General features: G+C 48.4%; 1 protein-coding gene and 1 non-coding gene across 6 annotated transcripts in view; both read right to left on the bottom strand.

Annotated features, from left to right (window-relative positions):
• Positions 1-12,735, bottom strand: part of RSPH14 (radial spoke head 14 homolog) — a 79,994-nt gene extending 67,259 nt beyond the window's left edge. Inside the window, exons 1-4 of one of the 5 annotated variants that reach the window (XM_024239968.3) lie at positions 12,595-12,735; positions 10,869-11,119; positions 9,490-9,592; positions 5,103-5,221 (exon numbers count right to left, since the gene is read on the bottom strand). In XM_024239968.3, coding sequence (XP_024095736.2) covers positions 5,103-5,221; positions 9,490-9,592; positions 10,869-11,067 — 421 coding nt within the window. In that variant the 5' untranslated portion in view covers positions 11,068-11,119; positions 12,595-12,735. The other 4 variants (XM_054543602.2, XM_054543600.2, XM_054543601.2 and 1 more) reach the window with 4 other exon arrangements.
• LOC112130691 (U7 small nuclear RNA) lies at positions 8,448-8,507 on the bottom strand. Its single transcript, XR_002912923.1, has one exon. It is a non-coding gene; the product is annotated as a U7 small nuclear RNA (small nuclear RNA).
• Positions 12,736-14,741: the final 2,006 nt, after the last annotated feature.

Below are 14,741 nucleotides of genomic sequence, written 5' to 3'. Positions count from 1 at the left end.
CTGACACGGCACCACCATGGGGCAAGAGAAGCCAGCCTGGAAGGAACTTAGAGGAATGCGGAGCCACCGCTACGTGTGGCTGAGCGCAGCAGCTTGGGCCCAGGACTCCTGCAGGGCCAGGGCCCACCTGGGACAATCCTCAGTCCTGGGGTGCCCCCTCCTGGTTACTCTGGGAAATCATGCAAGTCAGACCTGGCCAGAGCAAGGATTCTGAAACCACTCTCCCACAGACACCCATGACACAGGGGAAGAAACTGAGGCACAGTGGCCAGAACAAAGCAGGGGCCCGACACTGTCAAATGAATGAAGGAATGAGCAAGCAGGTAAGTGAACTGTAGCAAGAAGACAACCAGCAATTGATCCTTTAAAGTATGACGTAAAACCTACTAAACAGCCAATATTTGTTGAGCGCTAGCCACATGCCAGGCGCCCTGCCAGGTGCAGAGGGTGCCATGGTGAAAACGGCCTTCCATTGTGGCCACTGATAGGAAACCATACCAATGGCCACCAGCATTCACTGGGAGCCAGCTAAGCCCTGCTCAGAGACTGTCCCAGCTAAGCCACACAGGTGACACCCACGCTCCCACAGGTGACGGTACTGCCCAAGGTCACATGCTGGTAAGAATAGAGCCACTGAAAAAGATGCCCTCGCCACCCCCCAGGCCCCCCACCCGGAGGCCCACGAAGGACACCACCTGGGGCACAGTCACACTCGCTAATCCAGAGGCCATGGCACTCAGTGTACCCCCAGAACAGATCTCCTGGGCATCCGCCACATTGCCTCCTTCCCTTCCTCCCTCTGCTCATTGTCCAACTGTCCCCTGCATAGCCAGTGTCCCAGGCCTCCCTTCTGGGCCCTTCATAGATCATGAGCAGCACTTAGTAAACCCTGCGATGAAGGGCCGAGGCTCCCCACCCTGACCCTCACTGAGGCTTCTGTTCGTGAGCTTGTCAGTCCCACAGCCCCCCTACTCCTAATGGTGCACCCAGTGTTTGTGGACTGCAGAAAAAGACAAGGGGAGGAGATGGGGAAAAGCAAACGCATACATTTTAGAAGAAAATATGGCAGAATATCTTCATGAGTCAGGGTAAAGAAAGATTATCTTACACGGCACTCAAAAAAATAACAAAGCCCAGAGGAAAAAAAAATCATGAAATTGACTACATTATTCAAATGAAAAACTGCTAAGGCTGGGCACGGTGGCTCACGCCTGTAATCCCAGCACTTTGGGAGGCCGAGGCGGGAGGATCATGAGGTCAGGAGTTCAAGACCAGCCTGGTCAACATAGTGAGACCCCCATCTCTATTAAAAATACAAAAATTAGCTGGGCATGGTGGCACATGCCTGTAGTCCCAGCTACTCGGGAGGCTGAGGCAGGAGAATCACTTGAACCTGGGAGGTGGAGTTTGCAGTGAGCTGAGATTGTGCCACTGCAGTACAGCCTGGGTGACAGAGCGAGACTCCATCTCAGAAAAGAAGGAAGGAAGGAAGGTAGGAAGGAAGGAAGGAGAAAGAAAGAGAGAGGAAGAAAGAGAAAGAGACAAAGAGAGAAAGAAAGAAAAAGAAAGCAAAGAAAGAAAAAGAAAGAAAGAAAGAAAAAGAAAGAAAGAAAAGAGAAAGACAGAAAGACTGCTGCACCAGTGAATCAACAAAGGCACAGTGAGAAGCCAAGAAAACAGCCTGGTTTGAAATGATATTTGCAATGTAGGTAACCGACAAAGGGTTGGAATCCAGGATAAATTACATACTCCTTCAAATCAATAAGAAATGGAAAAACAACTCAGCAACAGAATGAACACACTCTCTCCAGAGGCACTGGGCAGGAGAGGAATCTGAGGAGGTGTCAGGCAGAGGGAAGATGTTTCCTCTCACCAGGACAGGGACAGTAAAGCCATATCACAGTGAAACACCATAGCACAGCCATCAGGCTGGGTTTTCCCCCGGGCTCTCTGGAGGCCAGAGGCTGGGCTGGAAGCAGTTGCAATATCCAGCAAAGCTGAAGGCAAACGCATTCTTCCTACCCCAGCGATGCCCTCCCTGGCAGAGGCTCTAGGGGACTCTCCTTCCAGGGTACCAGGAAGCCCTGGGCAGGAACAGCCACGGCACAGTCCTTCTGCAGTACAGGAGTACAAACAACGAACAAGCCTGCCAGCCTGGGATGGGTGAGTGTATCGTGATACATACAAACACCGGAACAGTGTGCAGTGATGGAAATGAATGAAATACAGCCAGTGGCACAACATGGATTCATCTCAAAATTTCTATACATCTCTAAGGTTATTTAGGTTTTTTAAGGTTTTGGAAGTAGCAGAGAGATACATACAGCGAGATCCACTTACATAGTTTTAAAACATGCAAAGCAAGATTATATATAGTCCGTATGTAATTATATCTGTGGTAAAATATAAAGATATGCATTTTGGGGACATAGTTACCAGATTATCGGTAGCTAAAGGAAAGGCAGGAGGAAGAGTGCTCTGGGTGGGGGGAGGTTCACAGGGTGCTTGGACTGTACCTATGATTTCTTCAAATAAAAATTTCAAGCAAGTATAAAATATGGATGTAGAATGTAAAGATTGGCAAAGCTGGCTGGTGGTATTCAATATTCCTTATCACCATCTCTGTACTTCTCTAAATGCTTTAAATAGGTCACAATCATTGTAAGAGGACTGGTTGAGAGCAGCAAGTCCCCTGTCTCCACACTCCAAGAATGAGGGGACAAGACCCTCACTTATTCCTCAGGTTCCTTCATGGTGGGCACAGGGCATTAATTTAGCTCAACCCAGCACTGGTCCCCCGTGGATCACCCTAATACCCCAGGGGCTCTCAACCCTGGGGCACGCATGACTGTCATTTAAGGTGCATTTTCAGAAATATGTGTGGAGGGCCCCACCTCCAGAGACTGATCGTGGTGGCCTGGGAGAGGACCAGGGGCATGGTGGTGTTTTTAAAAAACCACAGGCCTAGCGTGCTCAACTTCCAGCCCAGATCAGCTGGAAGAAAATGCGCTTCAAGAGCCAAGCAACAATCCTAAACCCTCACGGGCTCTGCTCTGTTGGGCCTGCCTATCTGCACCTGATCCCGTAGTCATTTCTCTGAGCCTTAACCCAGGGAATGCTCACACCTGGCCTTGAATGTTTACACTCCATCCTTGGGCAGGACGCTGAGCTATACACCAGGCCAGCGTTTCCACTTCAACCTCATTTCTGGCCTCTGAGGCAGGTACTTTAGACATGGGAAATAACCTGTCCAGGGCACACGGGGAGTGAGGGGAAGGGCAGAGGGAACCCAGGTTCATCTGACTCCTGGGCTACAATATCTGTTTGTCCACCTTGAGCTAAGGTATCCCTTTCAATGCCTCCTATCACGGCCCTTGAAATGATTCCCTCGTCTAAAAATACTCATTGCATCATGCGACCGGGCAGGTATCAATCTGCCATAAATCTTAACTCTCGAGCTGTGGTATTGGGTAGCTGTTACCTCGGACTCCCCATCTAGTCAGCAGGGCCAGTGGGACAGGAACTGTATGCAACATTGCCTCTGGGACGGGCCTTCTTTATCCCTTAAATGTGTGCTATGGTATTTCACAAAATAATACACTTACAGGACATCCCCTTTTAATCATCAGGGAAATATAAATTAAAACCAAAATGAGATACTACTACACACCCACCAAAATAGCTAAAATAAAAAGACAGAAAAAAATCTACAATTGATGAGGATGTAAATCACCTGGAACTCTCATATACTGCTAGTGGAAGTATAAATTGGTACAAATATTTTATTTATTTTTTTTTAGAGACAGGATCTTGCTATGTTGCTCAGGCTGGAGTGCAGTGGTTACTCATAGGTGCAGTCCCATTACTGATCGGCACAGGAGTTTTGACCTGCTTTGTTTCTGATCTGGGCTGGTTCACCCCTCCTTAGGCAACCTGGTGGCCCCCCATCTCGGGAGGTCACCATATTGATGCCAAACAGTACGGACACCCGACTGGCATAGGGCACTACAGCCTAGAACTCCTAGGCTCAAGCAATATACCTGCTTTAGCCTCTTGGGTAGCTGGGACATGGCATGTGCAGATGCAAGTATTTTAGAAAACCATTGGGTAGTACCTTCTAAAAGCTGAACATAATCTTACCCAGGCCAGCCATTCTCTTCTTAGGTATGTTTCAAAATAAATGCATACACATGTCCATCAAAAGACATTTATAAGAGTGTTCATAGCCACTCTATTCTTGGTAGCCATAAGCTAGAAACAATTCAGATGTCCATCAGCAACGGAATGGGTAAGTAAACTGTTGTATACTCACATAGTGTAAATACCATACTCCAGCATAAACCAGCAAAAATCAGTAATACATCCCACATGTAAATCTCAGAAATAAAACGTTAAGCAAAAGTAGCTACAAGCAAGATATTACAAGCTGGATGTTTCCATTTATGTAAAGTTTTAAAAGGGGCATCATCTATGTTCTTATAAATTGAAGATACCATTTATCATTGGTAAGGGTAATACCCAGTATGGGCATGTGGGAAGTTTCTGGAGAGGTGGTAAATACTCTACATGTCTTGACTGGGGTGTCAGTTACACCACATGTTCACTCAGAACAATTTGACCAAATGTTCATTTAGGATATGTGCTTTGCTTTTCTTTTTTTTTTTTTTTTTTTTTTTTTTGTCTTAAGACAGAGTCTCTCACTGTCACCCGGGGTAGAGTGCGATGGTGCAATCTTGGCTCACTGCAACCTCCGCCTCCCGGGTTCAAGCGATTCTTCTGCCTCAGCCTCCCGAGTAGCTGGGGTTACAGGTGCACACCAACACACCCAGCTAATTTTTGTATTTTTAGTAGAGACAGGGTTTCACCATATTGGCCAGGCTGGTGTCAAACTCCTGACCTCATGATCTGCCTGCCTTGGCCTCCCAAAGTGCTGGGATTACAGGTGTGAGCCACCACACCCAGCGGATATGTGCTTTTCTAATATGTATGTTGTAATTTAATAAAAAGTTGACGATCTACACCCTGGTACATATGTGACCTGGAGAGGAGACCGACGGACAACTTGAGTGCCCGGCAGATCTGTGTGCAGGACGCGAGCCTACCTCTAGGCACCTGGACCAGCTGCATGTATGCCTTGTACAGGTTCCCCCGGCAGACTGGGCTGGGGTCATTCAGCAGGAAGGACAGGGCAAGGACGATGTCGTGCTCTAGAAAGGCGTATCTAGGGATGGGAGGGTGGACAGTGACATAAGTGAGACCATGCCCTGAGAGGCTCAAATTAGAAGAGTCAAGGTCCCTGCTGGAGTCTGATTCATGCTATCTGGGGTAGACCACATTCCTCTGGCTTTGTGGGAGCAGACAAAGACTACAGGTGCATGATCCATCTCACCTGAACCTCCAGGGGAGCGAGCTCAGCAGGCCCAGCCCACCTTGGCCCCTTGTTCTTCTGGTCTCCCTTGCCTCCACATCTATGTACACTAGTTATGCTTGTTGTTATCATTATATAAGTTCAGTAAATATTAGGCAAGCCAATTAGATAAGAAGAGGATTTTCTTTTTCAAATTTGCTTATGAGAAAAAGTTGAATGCTTTGGAAGGACTCAAAATTGAGCCCCCACCCCCAACCAAAAAAAAAAAAGGAGATGATTGGCTGGGTGCAGTGGCTCACACTTGTAATCCCAGCACCTTAGGAGACCTAGGCGGATAGATGACTTGAGGTCAGGAGTTCGAGACCAGCCTGGCCAACATGGCAAAACCCCATCTCTACTAAAAACACAAAAAATCAGCCAGGCTTGGTGGCACATGTCTGTAATCCCAGCTACTCAGAAGGCTGAGGCACAAGATCACTTGAGCCCAGGAAGCAGAGGTTGCAGTGAGCTGTAACTGCACCACTGCCCTCCAGCCTGGGTGACAGAATGAGACTGTCTCAAAAACGACAAAAAAAGAGATGATTGTAAAAGATTCTAGAAGGCTCACACCTAATCCCAGTGCTTTGGGAGACTAAGGTGGTAGAATCACTTGGGCCAGGAGTTCAAAACCAGCCTGGGCAACATGGTGAGACCCAGTCCCTACTAAAATGTTAAAAGTTAGCCAGGCATGGTGGTGTGTGCCTGTGTTCCCACCTACTCAGTAGGCTAAGGTGGGAGGGTCGTTTGAGCCTAGGAGTTTAAGGCTGCAGTGAGCTAGGATCATGCCACTAAACTCCAGCATGGATGACAGAGCTAGACCTTGTCTCTTAAAAAATAAAAAGATTCTAGGCCAGGCGCGGTGGCTCACACCTGTAATCCCAGCACTTTGGAAGGCCAAGGCGGGCGGATCACTAGGTCAGGAGATCGAGATCATCCTGGCTAACACAGTGAAACCCCGTCTGTACTAAAAATACAAAAAAAAAAAAAAAAAAAAAAAAAACAATTAGCCGGGTGTGGTGGCGGGCGCCTGTAGTCCCAGCTACTCCGGAGGCTGAGGCGGGAGAATGGCATGAACCCGGGAGGCGGAGCTTGCAGCGAGCCAAGAACGTGCAACTGCACTCCAGCCTGGGTGACAGAGCGAGACTCTGTCTCAAATAAGTAAATAAATAAACATAAATAAATAAATAAAAAGATTCTAGAAGGGTTTTGCATACAGGTTATTTCATTAATGTCTTTGAGTTCTTGCTCTACTTTAAAGAAACCAAAGCTGCAAATCAGATGATGTTATGAGTATGGTTTAAGCAAAAAAAAATATGATAGGAAACACCAACCAGTGGTCTCATATCCAACAAAAAGCCTGGGTCCCACATGGGGATTAGTGAATGCCTTATCATTTGTGTTTTGGGTTAAAATGAACCATTTAAATGAAACCATTTCTTCGGTTCCTTGCTTTGTAATCATTTCTTTTGATTAACCAACTGACTGCTGGGCCTGAATGCATCTGAAAGAGGCCTTCTGAGGTCATGTCTCTGAGGGCTGGGTTCAGGAATGAATGAGAATGCATGTGCGAACCCCTCAGCCAAGTGCCCACAGGAAGTGCCCAACCAGCTGTGCCACTGCGGCATTTATTATAAATAAAAATAAATTTTATTTATTTTATTTATTTATTTATTTTCACTTATGGTGTGTTTTGAATCGTCTGGAAGAAGAAAGTCACCGTGGGACACACAAGTTGCAGGGGTCTTCCCTGACCGCAGGGGCCTCTTTGGTCAGTGCCTAGTCACCCACTCCATGTCTCTCATGCTTTGATAGTCAGTTGTGTTTGCCTGTGTGCCTCCTCACCAGAGGCAAGCAAGAGGGCAGAGAACAGGCTGCCAGGAAGCTCTCTCGTGGGATGTCATGCAAATTAACTCCTCAAGGTGACAAGATGCCAAGCCCAGGGCTGCTATCCTCATTCCCCCTTCCTGTCACTACTTCTGTGGGTAGAAGAGGCAGAAGAGTTTCAACCTGGGCAGTTCAGGGCAGCTACTTAGAGCTTGGTGGGCTCTGAAAGCTGTTGGCATTGGTTATAAGATCACCACTGACCTCAAGGGAAATTTAGAAGTTGGCCACATTTCTGAGAACGCTGAAGGAGTGCACGGGCCAGGCCATTATCAGGTCCTTGGTCAGGGATGGTCACTTCACCACATCTTCCTGCCTTGCTAATGTGGGCACAGCCAGGACCCCTGGCTTAGGCACTCTAGGTGCTGCTAAACAAATCCTTACTACCATTCATTATAAGTAGGTTGATGCAAAAATAATTGCGATTTTTACCACTACTTTTAATTGCAAAACCGCAATTACTTTTGCACTAATCTGATAATTGCTCAGGCTTCAGGGACCTGTCCTCTCAGCATCTGTCCCCCCTCACTGGGGATTACTACCTAATGTCCATATCGGGTCCAGAAAAGTAGGGGGGAAAAAAACAGCAGGAAAGGTGACTTGACTCCTGTGTGCCCCTAACCTTTTAAAGCACCTTGCCTGGGTCATCTAAGATCTGCAGAGTGAGGCTGGGATTAGGAGTGTTGCCCAGATCACAGAGCAGGAAAGAGTGGGTCCCCCAAAAGGCTGGGGCTTGTGCCCCGACTTCACTGGTCTGTCTGCAGTGCCGGCCTGCCCTTCTTGGTACAAAGCATGTGAATTAGGGTGCTAGCCATGGCACCACCTCCACACACACACACACGGTTCACACAGGGCCAGGGCTGCACACAGGATCAGCCACCAAGGCAGCGAGAGCTTGGGGACTGGCAGGGCTGAGTGACTTTGGGTTTTATGAGATGCCCTGGCACTCCTGAACCGATCTGAAGCCTCTCTGAATGGCTGCCTGTTTACACCAAACAACCAAGGCAGTCAGCACCTTGCCTTTCTTGTCTTTTCTTCCTTCTGAGCCTGTGCACACTGGGCAGTGGCCCCCTTTATCCGAAAGACCTGGGCCAGGGCTTGGGGGTGTTTGTGATGTGGGGTTCTGTTTTTTGGGGGGTGGGGACAGGGGCTGTTGGGGAGAGGTTCCAGTGAAAACCAGAAAACCTGCTAGACAAATTCTAAAAGAGCTGTAACACTGGGGTTTTGTTTCTAATACAAAGTAAAACTACTGATCGCTGGTCAAGAGGGTGAGCCGAGCTGATGTGGGAAAGCACCTCTGACCACCCTCACCCTGTTGCCCCAACACTTAACTAAAATACTCTATAAAATCTTTTTTAAGTGTAAAAAGTGAAGCTGTGCTTACACAGGAAAAGGACAATTCCAGGTGCCAGAAACCAAGAACCCGGCCATCATGAACAGGAGGTGAGGCCACCAGACCAGATACGCACTTTGAGGATGTTATTTTAACACCCTCACAGGGACAGGAGCCAAAGCCACAGGCCCTGTGGGGATCTGGGTTGGGGAACTGGGCTCTCTGTAAAAAGCTAAGAAGTGGCAAAATTGTTGCAGAAGTAAGATCTGAACTTTCTTCCCACCTTGAAAGTGGGAAGCTCAGCTAGGTGCGGTGGCTCACGCCTGTAATCCCAGCATTTTAGGAGGCCGAGGCAGGCAGATCACTTGAGGCCAGGAATTTGAAACCAGGCTGGCCAACGTGGTGAAACCAGCCTCTACTAAAAATACAAAAATTAGCTGAGCGTGATGACACATGCCTGTAGTCCCAGCTACTCAGGAGGCTGAGGCACGAGAATTGCTTGAACCTGGAGAGGCAGAGGCTGCAGTGAGCTGAGATCGTGCCACCGTACTCCAGCCTGGGTGACAGAGTGAGAGACTGTCTCAAAAAAGAAAGAAAAAGAGAGAAAGAGAGAGAAAGAGAGAGCGCTCAGAGTTTGGAACTAACATAAAATAAATAAAAATCAGTCTGGAACAGAGGGCCCCATAAGATCCACACACAGGCAACCAAAACCACCCCACAAAGAGTCCTGCTCTGGCTAAATAGAAGCCCCTCCAAAAACTGGTGCTGCAGACAAAACTCCAGAGCACTCTAAGCGACTCAAGGGCATCCACCCAGGGGAGAAGTGCGGCTCGCAAGCGTCACACTAGTTTCCAGAACAGCATCCCACCTGCCCATGCTATGGCTCGCCGTGATGTAGAGCACCTCGGTGGTCTTTATCCGCACCACGCTGTTGCTATCCTTCAGCAAAGCTTTCAGGTTCTCCATACAGCCTACAAAAAACAAACAAACCAACCAACCCTTGAATGTTTGCCAGTCTCACAAACCAACTAACCCAGAAGTCAATAAGTGGGCCAGTTGGGGCAGGAATGTACCAGAGTTTCTGCTGCTTTGGGGCACTGGGGAATCATGTTGGTTATGCAGCATTTCAGAGTCACTGAAGAGGCTCATGTCTCATCCAGCCCTCCTTGTGATTCTCCCTGCACACTTCCTACAAGTGCCTTCTCACAAAGTCTGCCATGAGGTTAAGAAAATGGCCTTTGCCATTTCTTTGACCTCAGGAGAGATATGGGGTCAAATTATAACCCTGTGTCAAACTAGTCACATGACTTTGAGTGGGTTACACCTAGGGATGCCAGATTTAGCAAATAAAAATCCAGCTTCGGCCAGGCACGGTGGCTTATGCCTGTAATCCCAGCACTTTGGGAGGCTGAGGCAAGCAGATCACCTGAGGTCAGGAGTTCAAGACCAGCCTGGCCAACATGGTGAAACCCCGTCTCTACAAAAATACAAAATATTAGCCAGGCATGATGGCAGGTGCCTGTAGTCCCAGCTACTCAGGAGGCTGAGGCAGGAGAATCACTTGAACCCAGAGGCAGAGGTTTCAGTGAGCCAAGATCGTGCCATTGTACTCCAGCCTGGGCAACAGAGCGAGACTCCACCTCAAAAAATAAATAAATAAATAAATAAATAAATACAAATCTAGCTTTATTTATTTATTGGGCAACCCTAGACTTACAATCCTTCTCTGAACCACGCTTTTCTTATCTGTGGGTTGAGAATGGACTCTCCCCTGTAGGTAGCCTTTCTGAGGATTAAGATAATCCAGGCTGGGTGTGGTGGTTCACACATACAATCCCAAAACTTTGGAGGCTGACCTGGGAGAATCAATTGAGGCCAAGAGTTCAAGAACAGCCTGGGCAACATAGCAAGATCTTGTTTATAAAAAAAAAATAATAATAAATTAGTCAGGCATGGTGGTGCTTGTAGTCGCAGTTACTCAGGAAGCTGAAGCAGGAGGATCTCTTGAGCCCAAGATTTCAAGGTTACAGTGAGCTATGGTTCTGCCACTGCACTCTAGTCTGGGAGATGGCAAGACCCTCCCTCAATAAATAAATATTTTTTAAAAAGAACCTGGGCACTGCACCTGTAGTGGAACTGGCCTGGAGTCAGGCTCAAACAATAGCAACCCTTATTACTGAAGTTCTACCAGTGCCCGAAGCCATGCTAGGACCCCAGTCATGGTCACCTGTGCTGTGTCACACTCACCTATGTTCATGGCCTTGTAGATACACTCGGGGTCATGCATGAGGTCACACAGGGCCATGAGGGCTTTCTGCCTCGTCTGGAGGTCCTCCGACTGCAGCTCCTCCTTCAGCTTGGGCAGGGCCCGATGGCCATAGGCAGTGGTAATCTGGGTAGCATTGATGTTAATGGGAAGCTCCATGGAGTTCTGGGAATGGGCCATCTTTCCCCAACTACAGAGGCCTTTCGAAATGAAGCCCTGCAGAAACCACTCACTAAAAGAGACCGAAAAGCTGTCATTATTTCTATTACGATTTAAAAGCTACTTCTCATTTGATCCTCCAAACTGCGAGGGCTGGCAAATGGGTATTTTTACTTTTATTTTACAGACGAGCAAACTGAGGCTGAGAGCAATGAAGAGATTTGCTCAAAGTCCCAGTGAAGGTAAGTAGCAGCCCAAACTGCAAACTCCAGAGCCCTCCCACACAACAGTGCTTCACAGAAGAAATCACTGATACTTTTGTCTGGATCTTCAGTCAAAGGCATTAAAGGACAAAACAAACCAAACAAGCAAACTCCAAGTTGGTCACTCTGTTTAGTGCTTACCTTGTGCCAGCAATAAGTAGTATCCAATTCAACTACCCCATAAGGAGGGGGCTGGTATTATCCATATTTTACAAATGAGGAAACTGAGGTTCTGGCCAAGGAGCTTACTGGAGGCCATGAAACTGGTAAGACTAGAAGCCAGTGTTCAAATCTGGGTCTAGCTCATTCACTGCCAGGAACCCATATTCAGATGCTTCTGACACATCCATGAAAAGGAATTAATGTTAAAAGGTGATTTATGGCCACGCACGGTGGCTCACACCTGTAATCCCAGCACTTTGGGAGGCCTGAGGCAGGCTGATCACAAGGTCAAGAGATCGAGACCATCCTGGCCAACATGGTGAAACCCCGTCTCTACTAAAAATACAAAACTTAGCCGGGCGTGGTGGCGCGTGCCTGTAGTCCCAGCTACTCGGGAGGCTGAGGCAGGAGAATCGCTTGAATCAGGGAGGTGGAGGTTCCAGTAAGCCAAGATCACGCCACTGGGCTCCAGCCTGGCGACAAAGCGAGACTCCATCTCAAAAAAAAAAAAAAGTGATTAACTTTTATTGCAGACACAGACACACACACACACACACTTTCAGCAACTATGGTCAGTGTAGGTTAGTAGTGAAGAACTGGCTCCAGATTCAGACCTAGGTGACCTTGGCAAGTTACTTCCTCTATCTGTGTCTTTCTGCAGCTTCAGAGGGGAGATGATAACAGTACCTCCTTCCCTGCCTCCCAGAGTTGTCATATTAACGAATACACGTAAGCCTGGCATACCAGGGCTTCAGATATGTTGGCTGTGGTTATTATTACGGTTGTTATCATGGTGAGTAGAATGGACAGGCCCCAGGCCTGTAGGAATCTACTCCAGTAAAAGGTAAGCCAGATGCTCACGCGGGACACCAGATGACAACGGTAGAAGTGGGGGCCGGACTGGGAGGGACGCGGCCATGTTTGAGTTGAGCTCAACCTCGCAGGAACGGTGGGCGCTGGAGACAGGGGCCTGCCCTCTTCTAAGCGGCGTGGGCTGGGAGAGTCGGGCCGGAGATGAAAGACCGTGATTTTGAGTGTGGGGACACGGCCCCGTGTGAATGGGACTGGGTGGATCACTGGGCCTCCCTGTCCCCGGGCCCCTAGCCCACCACCGCCGCCTCACCTGCCTCCGCAGCCCTTTCTGCTTCCAGTAGCCCGCGCCAGTGGCCAATCTATTCAGTTGCCAGGCGACATCGTTGCCAGGCGACTCCAGCGGCGTCCGCTGCGCCGCGGTCTACATACTCAGCGTCCACTGCGCAGGCGCAAACCTGCAAGGCTGCGGCCGGCTGCAAAGCGGGAACAATCATTTACAGGGTTGCTGTGGGGACCAAAGGCAGCTCAGCTTTGTTCAAAGTACAGCTTTGAAAGGAAGTGACTTATTTACGCCCTTCTCTGTACTGGGTACTTTGCATGCCTCTGATCCTCAGAGTAAATTCATAAGGTGGTAACATCTAGTTTAGAGACAAGAACCTCAGAGAAGTTCAGTCGTTTCTCCCAATTTTTTTTTTTTGACGGAGTTTCGCTCTTTCACGCAGGCTGGAGTGCAGTGGCGCGATCTTGACTCACTGCAACCTCCGCTCCACTCCGCGCCACCCCCGCAACCCGGGTGCAAGTGACTCTCCTGCCTAAACCTCCCAAGTAGCTGGGATTATAGGCGCCCGCCACCACACCCGGCTAATTTTTGTATTTTTAGGAGAGACAGGGTTTCGCCATGTTGGCCAGGCTGGTCTCGAACTCCTGACCTCAGATGATCCACCCGCCTCGGCCTCCCAAAATGCTAGGATTACAGGCGTGAGCCACTGCGCTCAGCCAGTTTCCCCCAAATTACACAGGCCTGATCTCAGGACTGCCTAGCCCTGCCCATGCCTCTTGCTCTTCAGGCTGACCTCCTGGTAATGACAAAGGTTAGCCTCTGCAGTGGACCCAACACCCTGCTGGCCGGCGTAGCTGTTCTCAAAAGCAAGCCAGACCCAGCCACCACCTGCATAAAACCCTCCATGGCTTCCCACTAGTCTCAGGGCTGAGTCCAAACTCCTAGCCTAGTGCTCCAGTCCCTGGGTAATGACCTCCTCCAGCCATGCTAGACTCTCTCTTAACCCCTTAAATGCCACCTTGCTCATGAAGCCTGAGCGCCCTGTAACACTAATTATTACCTCTTTATCCTTCAGGATGCAACTTGGTGAACACTTCTTCCATGAAACCTTCCTTCTCCCTGAAGGAGTGAAGTATGGGCCATCCCAAAGTATGCTGGATTGGTATATTGACCATTTTGAGTTGACAACATTGGAAAAATAGTGGCCTCAGAAAGGGCTAGCTGGGCCAGGTGCAGTGGCTCATACCTGTAATCCTAGCACTTTGGAGGCTGAAAGGGGAGGGTTGCTTGAGCCCAAGAGTTTGAGGTTACAGTGAGATATGATCACACTACTGCACCCCAGCCTGGGTGACAGAGTGAGACCTCAACTCTAAAATAAATAAATAAATAAATAAAAATAATTTTTCAAAAAAGATACAAGAAAAGGCAAACAGATATGCTTCTTTCTGCATTCAGCAAGCCATAAAGATTCCTCTAGGAGGGGTACCCTCACTGTACCAGGGCAAGAAAATAGCCCTTATCACCTGAGACTAAGAATTGGGGACTGCAATGGACCTGAATAAATATACTTAACCCTGTCTTCCACTAGGTTTATGCCTCTCATATTATCTCCTAGTGAATCCCCTAGAATTTACTGCCCCTAGCCAGATCCCCTTTGTCCTGCCGTTTCTTCTCAAATTTGTCATCCTTTGTCTAAAAAGTATAAAAGCATCTTGCTTTGGCCACTTCTCTAGACTTCACTCTGGTAAAGATCCCCATGCACATGTAAAACTAATAACACTTGTATGCTTTTCTCTTGCTAATCTGCCCGGTGTCAATTTGGTTTCTAGATCTAGGCAAGGAGCCCACTTAAGAGCTAAAGGAGGGTTGGGGCCAGGTGTGGTGGCTTATACCTATAATCCCAACACTTTGGGAAGCCAAGGCGGGCGGATCACATGAGGCCAGGAGTTCAAAACCAGACTGGCGCACATGGCAAAACCCCATCTCTACTAAAAAAACTTAAAAATTAGCCAAGCATGGTTGGTGCGCACCTGTGGTCCCAGCTACTCAGGAGGCTGAGGCAGGAGAATCGCTTGAGCTGGGAGGCAGAGATTGCAGTGAGCCGAGATCACGCTACTGCACTCTAGCCTGGGCGACAGAGTGAGACTCCATCTCAAAAAAAAAAAAAACAAAACAAA

The sequence above is a fragment of the Pongo abelii genome, chromosome 23, assembly GCF_028885655.2.
Source record: "Pongo abelii isolate AG06213 chromosome 23, NHGRI_mPonAbe1-v2.0_pri, whole genome shotgun sequence".
Lineage (NCBI taxonomy): Eukaryota > Metazoa > Chordata > Mammalia > Primates > Hominidae > Pongo > Pongo abelii.
This window is presented reverse-complemented; position numbering and strand designations above follow the sequence as displayed.